The 22,763-nt window shown below is 37.5% G+C and overlaps 1 protein-coding gene across 4 annotated transcripts in view; it reads left to right on the forward strand.

Moving 5' to 3' along the window:
• Window positions 1-22,763, forward strand: part of GPD2 (glycerol-3-phosphate dehydrogenase 2) — a 152,856-nt gene that overhangs the window by 64,952 nt on the left and 65,141 nt on the right. For all 4 annotated transcript variants that reach the window (XM_019807015.2, XM_011233670.3, XM_011233672.3 and 1 more), the window contains 3 exons: window positions 12,616-12,740; window positions 14,018-14,115; window positions 15,152-15,315. In XM_019807015.2, coding sequence (XP_019662574.1) covers window positions 12,616-12,740; window positions 14,018-14,115; window positions 15,152-15,315 — 387 coding nt within the window. The remainder of the gene's footprint in view (window positions 1-12,615; window positions 12,741-14,017; window positions 14,116-15,151; window positions 15,316-22,763) is intronic.

Consider the following 22,763-nt stretch of genomic DNA (forward strand, 5'->3'; position numbering starts at 1 on the left):
TGGTTCATAATTTGTGCAGCATTATCTTCGGACATATTAAACCAGCTGGAAAGAATGGTTGCAGTAATCTCAGGGACTTAGAACTCACCTCTCTCCCCTGGAGGCTTGGGGAGGAGAGTGGAAAGGGAGGGCATGTTTGTAATGTAATGGGAAGTCTTATTTGGGGCTCCCCCTCCCAGGAGTTAGAATTGATCCGGTGGCAATTTTCTGTCCTAGCAGGTCATTTCCCCAGTAGGATTCAGAAAAATATAATTTTTTTGGTGCTTCCAGTTACGTTCGTGTTATGGACTGGAATATATAACAGTTTTTCAAAATTTTTGTTCCACAAATATTCACAGACTGCCTGTTGGATGCATGGCAGTATACAAGATACTATTGAGAATGCAAACTGGATTGACAGTTGACACTTTAAGGTGCTCACAATTCTGCTTGTCTGTATAGACTGGATTCCGTTATGGAAAATATGTGCTTTTCAAAAGGTGTATGGGCATTATGGTTATATAAAGCTGAGGGTCATTGTATCTGCAGAGGATGGTCAGGAGAAAGCAAGCTGCTATTTAGCACAGGCAGAATTTTAACAGGCAAACATTGCTTGGTGACAATGTTGCAATCTGAGGGCATGAGCAGGAGGAAAAGCATGGAGTCAGTGCCTCTGGGAGACAGCACGTTTCCCTTTGGAGCATGAACTGTTAGACAAGGATATGAGAAGGTGGGGAGGCAGGACTGGGCCTGGTATGCCAGAAGAAGGCCTTTGGACTTCACTGAATAGGCCACTTTGAGACATTGAAGAGCATTAGATTTGGTGATGAGGAATGGATAGGCTGGCATGGGCATAAGCTTTTAAGACAGACAAAATAGCAAGGAGGTAACTTGATGGTGTAGTAGGATAGCAAGAAGGAAGACAACATGTACAATTGTTTTCTTCCTTCCTGCATCCACCTACCCTCCCTTCCTCCCTCCCTCCCTCCCTCCCCTCTCCTCTTCTCCCCTCTTCTTTCTTTCTCTTTGTTTCTTTGTTTCTTTCTTTCTTTCTTTCTTTCTTTCTTTCTTTCTTTCTTTCTTTCTTTCGAGAGGAACGATCTGAATTATTTCTCTGGTCTCAGAGGAAAAAGCCTGTACAGAGGAGAAACTTAATATACAAATAATAGAAGGCAACGTGTGGAACAAGGATATCAACGATGTATCTTAGATTTGGCAGGGAGGTAAGGGACATGTCTCAGGGACAAAAACAAAGGGTAAAGATTCTAAGATATAAAAAAGGGAGCTTGTGTGACCATGAAGAACTGTTTTTCTTCACACAAAAACAAGGAGAGATGTTCCACTTATGGCTAGGAGTAGGGGACTTCCATGTAGAAAAGATTTAGAACTGCCATACGGAGAATGTGATAGGGAATAGGGGTCACTTTGCTGTGGTTAGAAAATGGAAATTTGTTTTCTATGCAGGATACTTTGTGTGTGTGTGTGTGTGTGTGTGTGTGTGTGTGTGTCTGTGTCTGGTATTGCTTAGAGTAGAGGAAGAGAAAATGCACAGGGTAGAATGCAGAATGGAGAACTGACTGGATATTAGTGATAGAAGGAGAAAATGAGAAAAGATTCTATGAAGGCAGAGGGATTGTTTAAATGGAGACCTAGAACTGGTAGGGGAGTCGAGGGGTATTGGAGAGCCAGCTCCCTTCAAAGAATTAGGGTAGGTTGCAGGACTGAGGGTAATGATAAAGAGGTGACCCCTATTCAGTGCCTTTTCTTCCCTTTCTCCTTTTAAAAAATCTCGCTTTCTAGATTTGTATCTTGTTCAAAACCTAGACAAGATTATACTATAGTCATTACTTTGTAGTGTATCACTTTCAAATAACAGTATATTTAATCATGTCTATGCTGTTCGTTCTTTTTAATGGCTGAAGAATTCATCCCAAGGATGTTCTTGTGAATGATTCTTTAGGTTTCAAGGATTTTGTTTTTCCTATTTAAAACAAAACTGTGAGTCAACTACTGATCCAGCTCTGAGAATAAACAGATTAATAAAATGTGGTTTTTGTCCTCCAGGGGCTTACAGTGTGTTAGTCCTTGCTGAACAATTGCATTTTGGGGGGGAGCGGTGAAGGACATTTGGTAGTGATGAGCAGGTGACCGTGGTCCTGTGAGGATAGTGATGGTGATGATGGTGGTGATGATGACTTTGGGAAGATAAGAGGTTCCAGAGCCTGGCTGTTGACCAGATTTTAAATTTTTTATAGTTAGTATTGATTCCCTGAATGTCTTATTATATATATGGAGCTTTATATCTATGGAATATCCCTTATAAGAGGGATGGATAAACCTTAGTTTGTATTTCTTTTATTATGCTGGGAGCCCTTTTGGGGGGTAGGATTTATAATTAAAATGTATAGAGATGCTGAAGTTAATCTGTATTTATCCTTTTACTACAATTTCTGATCATATCAGTAGCCCTCTGAAGTGTGAAATAATCATGGGCATTTGGTTAATGAATTGTGCATTGTTGCTGTTCATTCATGGAATTTGCTCTTTTATTATATTTGATGCTTCACTTAACAACAAATTTTGCTTTCTCTGTGTTTGATATGTTTTTACCAAATTATTCCTGATTGTATCCATTAATCTTTAGTCACATTTGACAAAAATAAATTACTGTGATCTTTTAAAGTTACCAGTAATAATTAGATTTTTCAGGACATCAAAGTTTTGGGGGAACCACTAGATGTTAAAGGGCTTGTATAGAAATGTTTGCACAAGCTTTTTGATGAAACACTATGGCCAAATGCAATTTTGGTAATGGATAAACAAAGACTGCAGAAGGCAGAGAAAAAGTCATGAAGTCTTCCTAATGAACATTTATTTGCATTCTTACCCTCTGCATTTTCTTGGGAATCAATTTTCATCTGTTTCATTTGGGAATATGATTTTATAAACATAATATGCACAATTCTTGTCACGTTCTTCTGCAGGTTTCCAGGATCAATAGAAATTGCTTCTCTGTTTAACACTGGGTCCGATCTCTGGGCAGGAGCCCAGCCTTGAAGCGCAGTTGGAGGGGCTCTGCCCCCAGGGAGAGCTGGAATGAGGAGAATCTGATAAATACAGTCACCCCCTCAGGGTTCTTCAAGGTGTTTTTTTTTTTCAGTTCTTTTTGTTCTTTTATGTGACTTTACCTGTATGTATCAGGGATCACCTAGGACATTTTTGGTTTAAAATCTGGCTTATAAATTTAACCTTTATAGCTTTTAATTAAAATTCCAGAGAAGAACTGCCTCTTGCAGGAGGGAAATGTTAATGGTAGTTCTCTTGTTCAAAAACAGATATACATACCTTTATGTTTATGAATGGTATGTGTCTGGTAGTTCCTCGGTTCTCGGTTTCTGCATGTCTAACGCAGTATAGCCCAGTGATTAAGGATACAGGTTGTGGAATTAAAATGAAGTGGGATCTAGTCTTGGCTTGATCACATGCTAGCTTTATGAGCTTCTACAAGTGTCTTAACCTTGGAGAGAGCCTCAAGGTTCCCAGACATAAATGAAAGAACAATGACACTTTTCTGCCGAAGTAAAGGTTTGTGAGAGGGCGGAGATGTGTGCGTTGTAGAAAAAGAACAGAAGAGGGAGAGCCAGGGAAGATAGCGCATTCTGGGAATTACAGGTCTGCACCCTCACGCCCTTCTTCTTCCACCCCGCTACTGCCACGACGGAGAGAAAATCCTATTTCGGGATAGTAGACTTGCAACAGATGAAAGTTTGCAGTTTTCTGAACACTACTGGTTAGACCAGATGGCAAAGTCCTACTGAAATTTTATTGGAAATTTAATGTAACTTTAATTAATATACTGCTTTTCTTTGACAGGAGTTGGGGGCGGGACGTGAAAAATAATGCTAAAGTTTATCTGGAAAACTAAGCCTATGAGATTTACCAGGTGAATTCTGAAAAAAAAAAAAAATGATAGGGGTGCCTGGGTGGCTCAGTTGGTTGAGCGTCTGTCTTCTGCTCAGGTCATGATCCCAGAGTCCTGGGATCAGCCCCCATCAGGCTTCCTGCTCAGTGGGGAGCCTGCTTCTCCCTCTTCCTCTGCTGTTTCCCCCGCTTGTCCTCTCTCTCTCTCTCTCTCTGTGTCAGATAACTAAATAAAATATTAAAAAAAAATAATAATAGAAGGAATAAAGATCTGTCAGATATTAAAGTATATTCTAAATCTACTTCAAATAGTTTACTAAGAGAATATTGAGATGAGTGGAACAAAAGAGCCTAGAAATAGACCTAAATATATCTAAATAGATCTAAATACCTAAAATTCAGAATATGGTAAAAGCAGGGGCGCCTGGGTGGCTCAGTCGTTAAGCCTCTGCCTTCGGCTCAGGGTGTGATCCCGGTGTTATGGGATCGAGCCCCACATCAGGCTCCTCCACTCGGAGCCTGCTTCTTCCTCTCCCACTCCCTCTGCCTGTGTTCCCTCTCTCACTGGCTGTCTCTCTCTCTGTCAAATACATAAATAAAATCTTAAAAAAAAAAGAATATGGTAAAAGCAGTATTTCAAATCTGTCATTATTAGTTATTTAATAAGTGGTGTTGGAGTATCCACTTCCCAGGTTTTTATATGTATTTGAATATATATATGTTCTTATGTGTACATAGATACACACACACATATACACACATAAATACATATGTATATATCTATATTCTATTTGTCATATTCCAGGTGAACCAAGGATATAACCCATAAAACACCATAAACCTTATTAGAAGAAAGTATATGTGAATATTAAAAAAAAAATGGAGTAAGAAAGGCATTTTTAAGCAGGACACCAATAGAGCCATTTTCCTTTTGGAAAATTTTGCTAAATCTGATTTCCTAAAAATTAAAATTTATCTGTGGCAAAAATATAATAAACACATGTGATATTGGGAAAATATTTATAACCTAGCAGACAGGGTTTGTTTCATATTGTTTTCAACTTTTCTATATCCTTTGCTTTAATATGTCTATGATAGTGTATGGCTGGATTCTTTTGTGTTTTTTCAAGAGTTTATTTATTTATTTATTTAAGTAATCTCTATACCCAACATGGGGCTTGAATTCATGACCCCAATATCAGGAGTCATATGCTTTTCCAACTGAGCCAGCCAGGAGCCCCTGGATTTTTTTTTTCTTTTAATGCTTAATAGATAGACTCTATCTTTATTTTTTAATTAAGTTTTTAATTTTGATTCCAGTTAGAATCTGTCTTTAGGTGAATTTGATCCATTTAAAGATAGATTCTATCTATTAAACATAAAGAAAAAAAATGGAACATGATCCATTTCCGTTTGTTTGGATCCCATATGCATTTATTTTGTATTTTTTACATCTTTTATTTTGCTTCTTTTCCTTCCTTCTTATAATTCATATGAAACACTTTTGTGTCACTCTGTTTCCATATCTTAAACTTATACATAGAGTCCTTTCCACACTTGAGTCCCATCAGAGACTTTTCCCAGAGTCAGGTCGAGGCTCTTGACCTGCATTGATATTGGGCATTGTGCAGACCAGTTGTTGAGCCGGCTGGTGATTAGGTAGGTGATGCTCTCTGTGTCTGTCTTCCTACCTCCTAGGTATGTGCCCGCAGATAGTCCACAGCCCTGGACAGTGGTCAGCAGAAGCATATCCACCATCATTCATAATGGGTGAAGCCCTTCTTCAGTTCCCAGCATTCAGGTGGTCAGTCTGGTTTCCTCACCTCTCCTTACCAGGGAGACCTGTATTCCTCTTGCCCTTCAGGAATTGAATTTTTGGTTGCTTTTGCCTGTTTTAGACCCAGGGCTCAGCAAGACAGAGGCTTTTGGCCTAACCAGTCTGCTCTGAGTTTCTGCTACATTTCTGACCCAAAGTGTGTTTATTTTTGGTCAACAACGTTCTTTAAATATACAGAGATCATTTTTTCTGTGTTTGCTGACAAGGAGGAGTTCAAAGCTGAACTCATAATGCCATATTGATCAAAATTTTACTTACAGCAATTTATAATAGCAAAAACCTGCGGTCCGGTTTAATAAATTGGGTACATTCAGTTATCGAAAAGAGGTTTATACCTATTTTCACGGAAAATGGCTAAAGTGTCATAAATTGGAAAACAAGTTGTGAAGAATGAATTTATTATGTGTTTAAAGCAAAAGGGTACACAGGTTGTATACTTTCGTTCTTTCTTTTTTTTGGTTGTATACTTTCATAAGCATATTAAGTTTTGATAATACATATGGGATATTTTTATCATTAACATTGGTTTTGTCTGGATTTTGTAACCAGGAAGCCAGTGGTGTATTAGTGTCTCTTTTCATCACTCTCAGTTGTTTGGCTATTCCTCCTCTCTTTGAACACTGGCAGTTTTTATAAGAAAAAAGTAAAAAGAGGAAGCAACAACAGCAACTCCCTTCTTCCCTCATAACTGTATCACTCTCATTAATGTTATGGCTTATTGCGTTTTGGTGCCTCCATAATCTGATCTGTGTGTACTTCAGGAACATAAAGTATGTTAATGATACATTCTGCTGCAACGTGGTTATCTCCATTAATAGTTTATCTGTGTCCTAATACAAATAGCAATAGTATTAAGTAACCAATCCAATATTACATAATCCTGTAAAATGTCAACATTCATTGTTAGAAAAAACTAGGCCAACGCATAGGATTCATATTCCTGGGGATTAACAAGCCGGGTTTACTCTGCACTGTAGTGGAGTGCTATTTTTTTTTGGAAATCGATCTTTCATATAAAATGTTCAGCCTTTGGGTTAGTCCCTTGTCTTATTAATGGCGTTGGCTTTCTGAAATCCAAAGGTAAGTGCCCAAAGCTTTTCTAAAGAAAGATAAACTTTCCTTTCCTTAAACTACATCATTTTTCCTTCATGGGGTATGGGGCTTTAATACTTATGCTACGGTGCTAATGTACAGAGTGTCTGCATTTTTTGATTTGTATATTACCTTGGTGTCTCTGCTAGGTAATTCACAGGAATTACTCTCTCCTTTCTATTTAAAAATATCTAAATAATGCCATATCCGAAAATTTATTCTAACGAAATAATTAAAAATGCAAAGAGTTTAAATGAAAATATGTCGCGGTACTATCTGTGATAGTGAAGGTATGAAATAACCCAAATGTTCAAAAATAGGGAATTGAATATACATCATTGTAAATATTTAATGTAATCCTATTCATACATTAAAAATAAAATTAGAGTAAAATATGTATTGACATGGAGAGATGTTTACAATAAATAACGTTAAATGAAAAAATGGAATATATCATATGATCCTATTTTTGTAAAAATGTACATATGTGATTATATACATGCATAGAAAATGGGAACGTTTAAATGTTCACAAATGTCAGCTGTGGTTATCTCTAAGCAGTGCGATTACAGGAGAGTTTTATTTTGTTCTCTTTACTTCTCTGCATTTAGTATATCGAGCATGTTTTCATGCATAATAAGATAATCAGTAAAAGGTATTAAACTATACTTCCGTTCTATAGCATGTTGTGAAAGTTAAATGTCGTACCATTCTTCCCCTTAGAAGGTAATTACTCCTCTGTATTCATCCAAGTGTCTTGAGCCACAAATTGGTGTAGTTGGAAGTGCTGGGTAGCTAGAAGTTCTCATGCAGTTCTGCAAAGGCAAAGCTGTAAAGGTCTGTATTTAGTTCATGCCCCTTGCCACACATCCCTCAGGACACAATTTGAACTTGCTAAGCGAGGGGTTGAAGATGATGTTGACTTTATTCTTCCACTGTACTAACCTTGTTATTCCACCCAAGATTTTCAGAGTAATTTCACTCCGAATATTAATACGTCTCCACTGTCATGAAATTCTTCTGAATACCCACTGAAAGTAATCAATAATAAAAAATAAAATAATAAAATAATAGTACCACTCCTAAATGTTCTGGTTCATCTCAGCAGTGATAGAGCTCATTGCTTTCCATAAAAGGAACTGGTAAGGAGAAAAGAAAAAACCAAAAACCATTCCTCATAAAATCTTCAACTAGTTTAGTTGAGTTACTGTAAATGCACAGAGAGGTCAGCCCTTCAGCGCCAAGCACATGGGGAGGCCATTATTTCTACTCTGAGGGAAGATCTTCCCGAGCTCCTCAAATCCACAGCCAGGAGCAGTTGCTTGAAGCCTGGGTACATTATTGTTGATGTCCTTCAAACTTAATTATTTTACCTAAGAACACAAAGTGTTAGCATTAAATGTCACTTAAAAATATTGTTCATTCTCTTTAAGAAGGTAAAACAGTACCTCTTTTCACTTCCCTGCTTTAAACTTAAAGTATCAGAAAACCGAGCTCTTAATTTTGGATCAGTAATTTTTGAGGGGAGGACAGTTTTGTATTTTTGAGGGGTGAAACAGAAAGGAGCATATTAGGTAATGGAACTGTGCAAGGTTATAAGGCTTTTAAAATTTCATTGTCTTTGCTATAGTCGGTTAATCAGTTAACAATATATTTCTGAGAAACAGAACTTCTAGTAATGTCTTGATTTTGCATCAGTTTCCTCTTCCCTCATTCCATTGTTCTCATTCAAGACAAATGAGAATACATTTAGTGTGTAATAGCAGTTAGTATCTAGTATTTTTTTGAGTATCTAGGATTTTTTTGGTGTGTGGTTCTGAAAACTTTTGGTAATACTTTTAGGTTACATGGTGCTTGAATATATCAATTTAGCTATAACTTTGGGGTTCCATTTTTATGTTTTTTTGCTCTGGAAGAAGCAGTATCATTTTGCTCCAGACATTCTGGTGGGTAGCTTGATGATATGACACTAGAAATAATAGGACAAGCAAAACAGCCTGGTTTGACAGAGAAGCCCATTTTAACTTTTGTTGGTATTCACTAGGGCTTCTCACATAAATACATGTGAATAACTTTTTTAAATGTCCAATACTTGCAAAAGCAGTTTTGAGGCTTTAAAGTGTTAGCTCTCACTTACATATCCTGAAATATCCTCCTGAGATGGCTTGCTAATTCCTAGAGTAGTTCCCTGCCTCACACTCTGTCAGTTTAGGAAAGAAAAAAAAAAAATCCATCCTGATAACACAAGCCCATGAAATTCTCTCTTCATATCACTCCTTTACCATCTTCTGTCTTGTGAGGCTGGACTCTTCATTGCCCGGCTCCTGCTGTTTGGCACACATCCCCTAAATGGTCTGCCCCCATCTCTTCTCCCCCTCCACCTCTACCCTCCACCCCCACCGAGAGATCTTTCTAGAACATTAATCTGATTTTTCAGCTTAAAACACTTTGGTGGTTCCCCTGACAGCACAATCGTGGTTCTCAAAACAATATCTGAGAATTTCTGGAAAAAAATTGAAATTCTATTCTTTTTATAATCATCATAATAAAAAAAATCAACCAGCAATACCCTTCTCAAACTGGATAACTCGGAGCTGAGAACAGTGTTCAGGTTTCACACTTCTGTGGCTTTGATGCCAAATCTTGTATTTTCTGACAAAGCACTTGCTTCTTAAACCAGTCCACGACTTGGAGCCCTGTTCTCAGAGGCATTTTCCTTTTCAGGAGACTCAGATATTATTTATTTGTGAGAAACAATTGTCCATAGGACAGTGTCCAAATTCCCCAGGGTGGATGAAAGGCCGTTTGTGATCTGCCTTTTACTAGTCCTGCCTCTGGACCTCCTTCACATCATCCCCAGCCCCTGAGTGACAAGCGGGCCCCTAAATGAGTTGGGCCATCTCAAGCATTTGCCTTTCTCTTGCTTCACCACTGGGTTGTTTTTTGTTTTTTTTTTTTTGTTTTTGTTTTGTTTTGTTTTTTGCCAGTAATCATTCCCTCCTTTCCTATCTTGAACACATACTCCTCCATAAACTCAGCTTTTCTTGAAGACCCCAACCCCAGGTGCAATTAGAAACTTAGACTGTGCTTGCAGTTATAATCACACAGGGAATCGTGCCATCAATAAGCTACCCCAAAATTGAGTGGCCTGAAATAACCTTTGCTATCACACAGTTTTGGTGGGTCAGGGATCTGGGTGTGCCTTAGCCTGGGTTCTCCGGCTCTGAGTCTCAAACAGGCTGCCGTGCTTCCTACCAACTCCGGTAGTCCTTGGCGCGATTCACTTCCTCACTGGTGGTTGGACTCAGGCCTCAGTTCCTTGTGACCTGTTGCCTGGGGGCCTCCCTTAGTCTGTGGTCTTAAAACATAACCGTTTGCTTCATCCTAGTAAGCAAGAGAGGGCAAGAGAGTATGGGCAAGACAGAGAGAGTGGGAGTCACAGTCTTTTGTAACCTCATCACAGAAGTGGCATGCCGTAATGTCGCATTCTGTTCATTAGAAGCAAGGTGCTGGGTCCAGTCCGTGCTTCAGGGTACGGGATTCCATGCCGGGAGGTGGGGATTACTGGTGACAGGCCCAGGTGGGGAGCCAGGGGCTGGACGGGAGGGCTTTCTCACTCTCATGTCCCTGCCTCTCATGGGGCACGCATCTTGGTGCCATGACTGGGATTCCAAGGTTAAATGAGAGGTATAGTTTAAATAATCTGGCTCTTAAGTGCCCTTTGAAAGTCAACTCCCTCGCCTGATTTTCAGCTGAAGACACAATGGTCTATTTTAGCGCTGGAAGAAGATCTCTCTGTTGGACTTTCTAAGAAAAGGCGAAAAAACTCCCCAGGCAGAGTCTTCTTAAGAGATTACACATGTAATCTTGACTATGCAATTTTAGGTTTATGTCCTGATTTTAACTTCTTTTGTTGTTGTTGTTGTTGTTGTTTTAGGAAAATAGCCCTTTTTAAAAATTATTATATTATGTTAGTCACCATACAGTACGTCCCTGGTTTTTGATGTAAAGTTCGAAGATTCATTAGTTGCGTATAACACCCAGTGCACCATGCAATACGTTCCCTCCTTACTACCCATCACCAGCCTATCCCATTCCCCCACCCCCCTCCCCTCTGAAGCTCTCAGTTTGTTTCCCAGAGTCCATAGTCTCTCATGCTTCATTCCCCCTTCCTGATTTTAACTTCTAACCCAGAGTAAGAGAAGAGTTCTCTATATCTGCAAATCTAGTGCCTATAAAACTGGTGCGCTTGCTTGCCGCTCTCTGGGCTGGGAGCGGCTTGACAGCTTGGTCCATGCCGAATTCATTTCTCACGCCAGCACTTTGCCTGGCACTTACGTTCTCCATATTCTTTTAAAATATATGTGCTAACTTGACATATTTTCCTGTTTTTTTTTTAATACATTCAGTACTGAATTTACTAAGCATATCTGATAGAGTTTTCACACTCGAGACTTTAACAGATCTTTGTCTGGCGTAAATGCTTCAAAAGTGTGACCTGGGGCCACAGTACCTATAATTTCTGTGTTATTTTGCAGTTAGTTAGAGCGTTAGCACTTTTGCCCTTGAATCAAAGTTCTCTGCTTTTCCTCCCTGGTTTCCAGATATTTTGTCCTTTTGAGTCAAGGGAATTGCCCTGATTTTATGATGACATTTGGGTACGATATTTAAACTGTTAAAAGTTATGAAAACGACCCTTTGGTATTAAATGTAATAAATGCCTCTGAATTGAATACATGCACAGATTCTCTTATATGAGCTTTGCGAGCCCAAACTTTTCTAGTTACATATTCTCATTGTAATTGGATTCTATGACATTCTCTCATCCCCTGTGAGTATGCCAGGCATTGAAAGTTCCTCATGGCTTGGCATTGATGTATACGTTGCATCTTTTGAAGTTTGGGTTTCATCTCTAACTGGTGTATGGCACTTGTAGTTCTGTGGGTCCTAACCAATCCCGAAGCAGCAGGGATAGCTCTGTAAGAAAAGAAAACAAAACAAAGCTGGTTTCATCTGTAAGAGGTTTACTGCAACCCTCAAAGAAAGGGGCAGAGACATGACTTCTAGAACCAGCCTCTCTTTTCTCAGCCTCACCTTTACTGAGAATATTGTCTTGTCTTTACTCATGGATACTCTGCACTGGGTTTATTTGTCCCGGCTTGTATTTTTCTTTGTAATTCTATAATACTGTGCTTGCGTGTCTTACACTATAAATCCCTCAATGTCAGAGGTCATTCTCTTCCTTCTTCTTCCCTTTTGATGCTTTTGGGCTTCCTCCCCCGCCCCCATTTTATACCCACTCTAACACCACTCCAGAAATAGCAGCCAGCACATAGGAGGTCCGATCTAGATTTATGGATGCTGTGTTAGACTGGAGACGAGGGGCTGGAACATGTGAGAGGCTTGTAGTAAGGGTGACTGTGAGTTCCACAAGGCTTTGAAACAACACTGAGTTAACTCTGCATGGGTCAGGATGGGTGCCAGGCTCTCCTTTGACCCTCTAAATGCCCCGGAGTATGTTACTGGCATGAAATTGTACTGTAATATTTTCTAGTTGTGACTCATTCACAGTTTAATATGCTTCTAGTTCTGGTTTGACTTTTCCCCCAGGAAGAGGCTAAAATCTCTTCATTATAATATAGACAGTGTACTGCACTTTGAATACAAATTTATCCATGTTCAGAGTAATTTTTCTTGTGATTGTCTCTACCCTGGAGAAGTGCCTTTAATGAATTACATACAAATTGTGTAATTTAAGAAGTTAATTTGGTTTTCTGGTTACACAGGACTAAAAACAGCCCTTGTAGAAAGAGATGATTTCTCATCAGGGACCAGCAGCAGAAGCACTAAATTGATCCACGGTGGTGTGCGATATCTTCAGAAGGCTATCATGAAGTTGGATATTGAGCAGGTAATTGTGTATACTGGTTGTTAAACAAAAATTGCAACTATGCTTTTTTCTACCCAATTAAATCAGGTGTTTTTTTTTTATGGCTTTTAATATTTCTTCCTGTTGGAAATACCTATTTAGTGTGTATTCTGCTGGAATATCTTTCCGGAGAGGTGTGCCGGCTCTTTCCTGTAGCATCATGTTTATGGGTAATCAAGGGCTTTTTCCATGCAGGCATGTCAAGGTAGCAAATTTACAAAATCACCTTTGGATATGTTGCGTTTTGACAATCGTGATGGTTTGTTTGTTTGTTTGTTTTGCCAATGGCTACCCAAGTGCTACTTTCCAGACAGTTTCGGGGGGCCGTGTTGTAATACAGGAGTGTTAAATTGAGCCTCTTAACTGTAACTGCTATCATCCGCTCGTATTGCCACTGACATGTTCTTAAGGAAAAGATGATCTGAGTCATGCTTTTCTTATGTCACACTTTATTGTGTCCAGTCTGCCACCATTTGAAAACTGCCAAGGCAGTGTGGAAGATGACATTTCCCAGAGGGGTAAAAAAAAAACAGTTGAACCTCCCTATCTGCTTCTGGTACATGAAAAACACAGCAGTGCTAACTTGACATTGTCAGTTTCGAATGTGTCCTCTGTTCTTCCGTGTCTCTTCGGCATCATGATGGATGCAAAGAAAAGAGCATGGGACCTAGAGTCAGATGACTCGTGATGTGTTCCAGCTGATTTATTCAATGTCTATGAGCCTCAGTTTTCTCATTTTTAAATTAGTGTTATAATAGTAATGCTGGCTTTTCAGAGAGGCATAACGAAGACGAAAGGAGTCAAGACAAAAGCTTTTCTGTAATCTGTAAAATACTGTGCAACTCCTAAGTATTATCTCTGCTTGTGTTAGTGGAGGCAAGGGGGGAACATTTAGCATGAATTCGAACAATCTGTTATTTCCTACACGGGGAAATATTATAGAGGACTGAGAAGGCGGACGATACAGAGAATGCAAGATAAATTGTTACAATAATCTTGTAACTCAAGTCAGGAAAAGATTTTACACCTGGGAACTCTGACAGCATGTTTTTCTCCTATGCAAATACAGTTAAGGTTTCTAAAAAATCTTTCAGGTTGACAGCATGATGTATTATTAGAAATTTGATTAGGAGGGAGCTATCCTCACTCAGAGGTAGAGAGGTTTCTGTGTATCAATCAGTTGGCAGGGTGTCTATTTGCCATTTGAAAATATTATGATCTGTTACTGCCAAACTAATTTTCTCTGTTTTGCTTTTCAGTATAGGATGGTAAAAGAAGCCCTTCACGAGCGTGCCAACCTACTAGAAATTGCTCCCCATTTATCAGCTCCGTTGCCTATAATGCTTCCAATTTACAAGTAAGCCTTTTGATATCATCTATATACTATTTGCTTAACTGAGGTCAATAGAACAACACCGTTTTAATGGAAATAGTCCCTCGATGTGTATTTCTTAATGTACTTTTAATTGGTCCTAATCTTTAATCCTTTTCAAATGTTTGCCTTTGTTGTGTATAAAAGTGTGGCTTTTCCTAAATTACCCTTTTCTGACCCGCCTCTAAGGGCTAGATCTCGAAGGCCGAGGAGGTTATTTTCTGTGTTTATAATGAGTAGTTTCTTACCCCAGTTTACTGATAGTCTCTAGAAGAGCAACTGCATTTGCACTGAGGAACAGAAGAGGGTCATCTGGAAACAAAAATGCAGAGTCAAAAAGTATCCTGCTGCAAAATCTGAACCTAACATGGGTCAACTCCAAGCCTAAACCGTTTTGGCTCATTTTAAATTTCCAAATTAGCCAAAGCTGAAGTTTGGTTTCGAGGTGTCAGATTATGAATTATACAACCCAATTTTCCTGATGTTGGTAGAGCTGTCCATGATCTTGCCTTAAGTTGGAATACCGGTAATCTGAAACGGTGGTTTGTGCAACTGCCAGCCACACGAGAGTTGTGAGTGCCTAGAAACAGTTTTTATCATTTTTGTCCATATTTTGTCGTAGATAGCTTAGGACATCTTAAACTAATGAATCTCTACCCTGGGTGCACATGAGAGTCACCCAGGCCCCCAACCTTCGTCGCTTAAATCAGTCTGTAGACACGGGAGGCCCAGGTATCTGTATTTATGGTTGGTGCTCCCCAGAGGATTCTCATATGCGGCCAGATCAAGGAGCACTCACTGCTTTAGGGATGATTCATTTAAAGTCTTGCTGATTCATTGACTTATATAATTCAGCTCAGTCGGTGTCAAAAACAGTCATGCAGTTCCTCCTGTTTCTTTTGCAGTAAGTATACTTCTAGATATCCATTGCTTTTCTTAAATGAAAAGTATAACTTAAAGTGGCATTCTGTAATGTTCTACCAGGTGTCTCAAGAAACCTTTCCCCCTATTTATGCTGTAGGTGGTGGCAGCTACCTTACTACTGGGTAGGAATCAAGCTATATGATCTGGTTGCAGGAAGTAATTGCCTGAAAAGCAGTTATGTCCTCAGCAAATCAAGAGCCCTTGAACACTTCCCAATGCTCCAGAAGGACAAACTGGTAGGAGCAATCGTCTACTATGACGGTATGTGGTTTTTCTTTTTACAAGATACTTTTCTCTTACTCATGACCCTTTTAGTATGTTTTTAATGAGATAGTTTTGCATTCTTAATTTCAATGCTGATCTTAGACAACACACAAACGCGTGCGCACGCACACACACACACTCACCATTTTGTCTAATACTAGCTGAAAAACTCCCTATGGCGTTTTGCTTTTAATACTGTTTGTTTTTGCATATTCTTTTTCTTCCTTCATTTCTACTTGTGTCTCATGGTTGGTTTGGTTCATTTTCCATCATTATGAATCTGGACCCCACCCACATGCCATTTAATTTGTTATATGTTTGCCAGTGAATACTTGCCTTATGAATATATTATAACGTTGAAAGCAGCTGAGGATCTGTTAGGTTTTCTAGATGAAACCTCTATTTTCAAGGGGTTATAAACCTAGGGAAAAATGCCCCCTGGGCTGAAACTGACATGTTTGTATTTTGCACAGGACACAATTCTTGAACGTATAATTTATGTGATGAAGGTAGATGAATGCACATTGCATCTGTTAAACCAAAGCCCCAGTTTTTATTGCTTACTTTATTGTTGTTAGATGTTTTCTAACAGTAACATTATCTAATATCCATTTGCCATGTGTTCCACGTTCATTCTTTGTATGTGTGGGTGGGTGTGCGTGTATGTGAACTCTATACTTTTACACACTTTTATTTGAAGGAACTAACCACTTAATATATCTCCAGATGGGCCACAGTACGATACAAAACAAAATAGGAAAAGCCATTTCTGAAATTTTACTATAGTTTTAAAGGGTGTATGGAATTGGAAAATAGTTAAGGGATGGATGTCCATTTATAAAATAAATAGCTGGACACAGATAATTAATTGTACATCTTCAAAAAGTCTTAGAAATCTTGGACACAAAGGACAGCTTAGGCTCTATAGCTCGGTGGGTGGTGGTTGTTTTTTTTTAAATCCCATAATGTGATCTTTTGTGTTTCGCGTTAGATATCTAAACTCTTAGCACGAAGAAATGTTTTTTTTTTTTGTTTTTTTTTTTTTTTTTTTTTTTTTTTTTTTTTTTTGGTCAGGAGACTTTGATATTTATACTTTATGTTATGGGATATACTCAAGGCTACCCCCACCTTTTTTCTTCTTCTCAGTGTTAGATTTCTGAATCAATTTAGCTGTCTGTCATGCTTTCATGTATGAATGCAGAATGTATATGCACAGAGAGGGCGACAGGGACAAACTCAAGAAAATGTCCTAGGAGCAACAATATTGGAAAAATGTTAAGGGTCTTAGACAAACATTAAAGGCTAGAAAATTCACAATTTACGGTGCTTTCCAGCATCTAAGCACCACAGGGGGGGCACTTAACTACTTTTTTGGTGCCCTTGATTGAGCCTACATGTTAAAGGACAACCTTAACTGTGAATTTGCTTTCTCTGCCTCAGACCCTTAATGTTAATCCATTGTAGTTTAATGGGTGATTATATTAAAGAGGTTTTTGGTCCAGGAGGAGTAAGAAGACATTCTGCAAATGGCATTCTGTCCATCCTGACAAGGAGGTGTTTGTGCCTTTTGCCTCACATGACTCATTCCGCCTGCATAAACGCTCTAAAATACTTAGTCATTTTCTTTACCACGTAATGTAGCAAACACTCACTAGTTTTATTTTTTAGCTCGTGCATGTCTGAATCTCCCTGAGAGGACTGTTAGTGGATGTTGTATCTGAATTTGTGGCATCCTGTTTTTGTGTTGGTCTGATATTTTTAGGAATCATAGATTGTTGTTGATTCTGTACAGAGAAACCAAAGGAAATCTATGTCACATGTGCTGAAGAAACATTATCCAATTAGAAGCAAGAGGAAGAATTGCTTTAAAATTGGTTTTCATACCTTGTTACCAGTTGCAAAATTATGAATTTAGCAAGGATTATTGAAAAATATAAAAATTATTATTTAAAATAATTTCTAATTGGTATTTGAAGGTTGACTGTAAAAATCTTAAGTCTTGAAGGGGTGAAAATAATTATATTCTAGTCATTTGAAATATATATATATATATACATATATGTGTGTGTGTGTTTATTTATATTTATATTTTTATCCTCGTTCTGAAATGATACAGATCCAGCCATGTCATGCTTGAGGTGAGGCAAAACAAGAATGTGAAGCAAAGTGTAATGTTATGGTTTCACAGCTATAGTAACAGATGGGGCAACTCCTGTTTTACCTGATGGTGTGATGAGCAAATTAAATATCAATGAAGGAGTAAGGTAGAAGGAGCAGATAAGTAAGGGCATTAGATGTAGTAAGTGTGCGCTCAGAGAAAGGAAGGAATGCCTTACCCCTTGACCAAAAAATAACATTATCATTCTGCCACCAAAGTATTTCAGAGAGGAAAAGATACCTGAACATTTACTATTGCAAATGAAGTCTACACGTTGTAATTTATAAGATAAAACTTTCTTAACAAGAAAAAAAAATTATTCTTTATAAATGATCATTATAAGAATGTAATAAGCTACCCCAAAAATTTCAAAATGCACTTGGGCTCTTTAAAATAACTTTTTTTTTTACTTAAAAAATAATTATTAAGGTAAAATTCACGTAACATTAAATTAACCACTTTAAAGTGACCCAAAATAACAATTTTTATAACTCCCAACTTGGGAGAATCTTGATTATGATGAAACAGTGGCACACATAAATAAATTGAATTTCTAAATGCTACAAGAAGTTTGGATATCTAAAAACTCTTATTAGTAATTCATTATACTGTTACTTCAGCATCACTGAAAAGTGAAATATAATGGTGTGAAAATACAGTCAGTCTAGTACACATTGCCATGAACTTAGACCAGTGGCTGAGACAATCTTTAACCTTCCCCAACACTGAGATGTAAGGGCTGAAGGTGTTCCCTCTAAAGTACAAAATGTACAAAGATCAAAATAGTTTTCTTAATTATTCATAAGAATAGTTCGTCCTGCATAAATAGTGATGGCCATCGCATTTGATTAAGGTAAAATTTATTCCTCCACTAAAGTCAATGAGGGCAATAAAATAAATTCCACATACTTTTAAATGTAGTAATTACAGTGGCTATCATGTGCTTGGCATAGGTAAGATCCATTGCCATATTTTGTTGTTAAACTGCTGAAAAACAAACTCACTCATATGGAGGAATAACTACTTTCTTTTTCAGTGCAAAGTAAATGTCAAATTTCTCAGTAAAATTCATATGAAGGGAAGCTGGGATAGGAAGTGACAGATCAGGTTATATTTTCTTCTTATCTTCTGTCAGAGAAAAAAAACATACAGTCATCTCACTGATTTTCTGAAGGAGACACAATCCTGGTGTCTCCTACCTGTTCCTTGCCATCTACTACCAGAGAGCCATCAGCTGAATGTTGGCTGTGGCCATTAGCCCTAGTAAGGTAGGGAAAATGGTGGCTAGCGCAACTCTCCAAAGTCAGCAGGAAGTGTTTAAGGAATGACAGGCTTGGGGTGTCTTAGCATGCTGGGAGATATGAACTAGCTTTGGGGGGGGGTGCCAGTTTCCTAAGGAACTTAGTTTGTCTTCCTCTGTCAACTTGACTTCAATCTCCCTGTTCCCAGAGTATGATCTTTGGTGCCATTCTAGTTGGACTCCAGTTATCCAATCCAGTGCACAGAAAATGAGATATAATTAAAAATCATTAAATATTTAAAACCATTAAATACCGCCATTAAGCTTCTATAAGATGAAACTGAAGAACAAAATTACAGCTTTAAATTCTTCTTTCTGAGAGTCAAGCTGCTGACAGAGAGAGATGCCTGTTATTTTATACCCAGTGATGTCCTGAAGTATTCCTTATGCACATATGAAAATAGCTACCTACAGGAAATTACTTTAGCTTTCCTAATGTAAATAAAAGTTGGTTATATCCATGTTTCAAAGGGGGAATTAAAGCCCAGGGTTCACTAGAATATTCATTTTTATTCCAGCCTAAAACTCAGTAGCATACAAATAGATGAATTCAGCTCGTGAGAGAGCAAAGCCAATTTAATCTCCGGCTCCCCTGAGGTAAATGTAGTTCACGGTCCTGCCCCCACCCCAACCTCAGCTATAATCCCTGGCTCCTGGAGGTAAGAATGCACTGAAGTGAGGAAAATTCTGCAGCAGGATATAATGATCCAAAATGACAGGGACAATAATGACAATGAATTTCATGTCTCCCAGTCATGAGCTGGAGATGCTTGACTAGGCTGACTTATACAATTAAATTGTTACAGGTACAGCAGGAGATGCAGTTAGCTGTGTGCTTTGGGGAACGGTGCCTTTGGCAAAGGGCATATCGTGGAATCCAGACTCTTTTGTTAGGAGCAAACTATTACTCCTCTAGGCACGTACCCACAATTGTATACTTTAATAAAAGAAATCCTGGGTTAAAGACAAGTCTTTTAAGGTGTTGATTTTATCTATCATGAAAGCTAAAAAGAAATCAATTACCCAATAACACAAAGGTGATGTTTTGTTTTGTTTTCTTTTCTTTTTTGGTCTTATGCTTTTGTTTTTGTTTTTCCTTTGACTTCCTGGAACATAAGTCAAATCTAAAGATGGTGCCTTTAATCCTCATTTATAATATTTCAAATATAATTGTTGAGCTAATTGGGTTTTATCAACTTTAAATCTCACAGACACATTAATTTCTTCAGAGTAATAGAAATAGGTTGAATAAATAACCAAATGATGTGGATGTACAAACAAAATAGAGTACCATTATGCAAGTTTGGGCCCTGTGCTCCTTAATACAATGGCAGGAGTGTGTGAGCTGTGTGGGGTACACAGGACCAACCACTAGATGTAGAAAGAACAGATTAGAACTTCTACTTTGCAGCATTACTATCAAATTCCTTATAAATGTCGGTTTTTACATATGGTTCAAATGTCTATAATATGTGAGTACAAGGATTTATATATATATATATGTACAATAGTGCAGGTATGCAATTTATCAATAATTACTTATTGAGGTTATATGCTGACATTTACTTTACTTTTGGGACCCTAGACTTAATTTTTCTTTTTTGAACCACTGGGTTAGTAATTTGTCATCATTTTATGTCTTTGATAACTGACTAATTTGAATGTTTTCAAGATAGATGTATTCAGCTACAGGAAAAATTCCCCTGAAAGAGTAAACATCACCAAATCCATTTCTTCATTTCCCAAGGCCCAATTTCTCTGAACTTTGATTGAAGGGGTCTAAAAAACTATCAACAAAGAGGGAGTCTTATCTTGGGGACCTCAACATTATCAAAATTTGGCATGATACATTAAGACTTTGTTTATTGCTGTTATTTTTATTTTCCATCTTAAAATAAAAATATCATAAATTCATTTTAACATGTAAAATAGTTGTATTCGCCAATAATTCTCAAGGCTCCTAATCCTTTTTTTAGATCCTTATTATTGTACACACCGAGGTATATAAAATTATGTAAATAATGATGCCTATAAAAGAATACATTTAACATATATACAAAGACCCTGGAATCCATAGACAGCCTTAAAACTGAGAACATTACCAATACATTGAGGCTATTTGTGACTTCAAATTGTGAATATTCCTCATTTATTCCTCTTTGCTCTTTCCTAGAAATTACTGCTATTATGAATTTCATTATTAGAGTTCCTTCTTTCCCTTTTTATCTTATGTAAATATATTTGAAAACAACCTCTTGGTTAGTTTTGTTTTTAAATGTTGTAGAAGTATAATAGGATGTGTTATATAAATTGATGTCAACACTTTGGAAAACAAACACTTCTAATAAAGTTAAGCATACACCTACCTTGTGATTCAGTAATTCTGCTACTAAATATATACCCCAGAGAAACTCTGACACTTGCCCACTCGGAGATATGTACAGAAAAGTGCATAGCAGCACAGGGTATAATTTCAAAAAGGGAAATAATTCAAATATCCATCCAGAGACAAATGAATAACCCATGTATTCACATAATGGAGTAAAACAGCATTGTAACTCAGCTACACTGAACAACGTGGATGAGTCTTAGAAAACAAATGTTGGAAATGGCATAATAGCTCGTCTCACAGTTGCAAAGCATTACAATCATACTTGAAAAGTGCTTTCCAAAGTGCTGTAGTGTAATTAAAACAATCAGTGACATGGAAGTATGTGATTTAGGCTTACAAACTTTATTGAGTTTTGAGCATCACATTACATATCTATGGATTAGGCCTTTAATACCTCACTCACAGTGTATTTTGATATTTAAATGATTTAATGAATGTAACATAGCTTTATATGTATAAATCACTATTTAAATATTAATTGTTTTATTTGGTTAAATTTTATGGATATTCTACAGTCCACCAAATTTCTACTTTTCATGTCACAAAACGAAGCATCAGTTCTACTTTATATACATATTAAATTTGCAGATTCTTCCAGAAAAAAATTTTGTACAACATTCTTAGGAGTAAGGAAAATTTTGTGCATATAGATATGCTCCAGCTAAGCATATAATCTTTGAAATTGAAGGGTCAAAAAGTACAACATTTTAAAAGAACTTAATCTTAAATTTGTCTATCTCTTAGGCATTGATCTAGAACATATTTAATATTTCTTCTTGTGCATATGTAGTTTACACTTAGAAGTTAAATGAATAATTTTTATCTTGATTTTCTGCTGTCATCTTTTCCATTGTATTTTTCCTCTTGTTTTCTGTGAGTTAGATAAATGAAACTGGCATCACTGCTCATATGGCAGGCATATTCTTTTGCCCCTGAATTCTGCCTTTTTGCTATTCAGTGTATCTGGATACCAACTAATGCTAAATGAAGTTTGACATGTACCCCTAAGAAACAAAAGTTATAAATTGTGGCTTCAAAGGAAACCTTGAATAAATAGGACACATTTGTGTCCACCCAGGCTAACATCTAACATATGCTTTCGCTTCCTGATGATGAGACAGAGCAAAATAGCCCCTAGGAAAGTTTGCAATTGTTTATTGCTCACTTGACCAGCGTGTATTAAATACCAAGCTTTCATCCCCTTATAATTAGTTTTTAAGAAAATCAAAAGCACGCAAAAGTAGATTTGATCAGGTGTAGCATACTGAGATAGCAATAGTCATCTGTATTCTACCCTGTATATGCAAGCTTAAAAACAGTGCAAAATAGTAGGATTTTTTGCGTATTAGTTGTTTGAGCAGATAGTCTGGTGGGTTCACAGCAAGCTATCTGCCTCACACTCTGTTGCTCCACTGACCCATTGTCTTTTAAATTGAAGTATAGTTGACACACAATGTTACATTAGTTTCAGGTGTATCCCAATTGACTTTTTAAAAAAAATGTTGCAGGATCAAAGGCAAAAGCTATTGTATCAAAAATCTCCATGCCTCTTCCTCCCAGTTGACTCATCTATCTTTTCTTTCTTTTCTTTTCTT

Source organism: Ailuropoda melanoleuca, chromosome 2 (assembly GCF_002007445.2).
Source record: "Ailuropoda melanoleuca isolate Jingjing chromosome 2, ASM200744v2, whole genome shotgun sequence".
Lineage (NCBI taxonomy): Eukaryota > Metazoa > Chordata > Mammalia > Carnivora > Ursidae > Ailuropoda > Ailuropoda melanoleuca.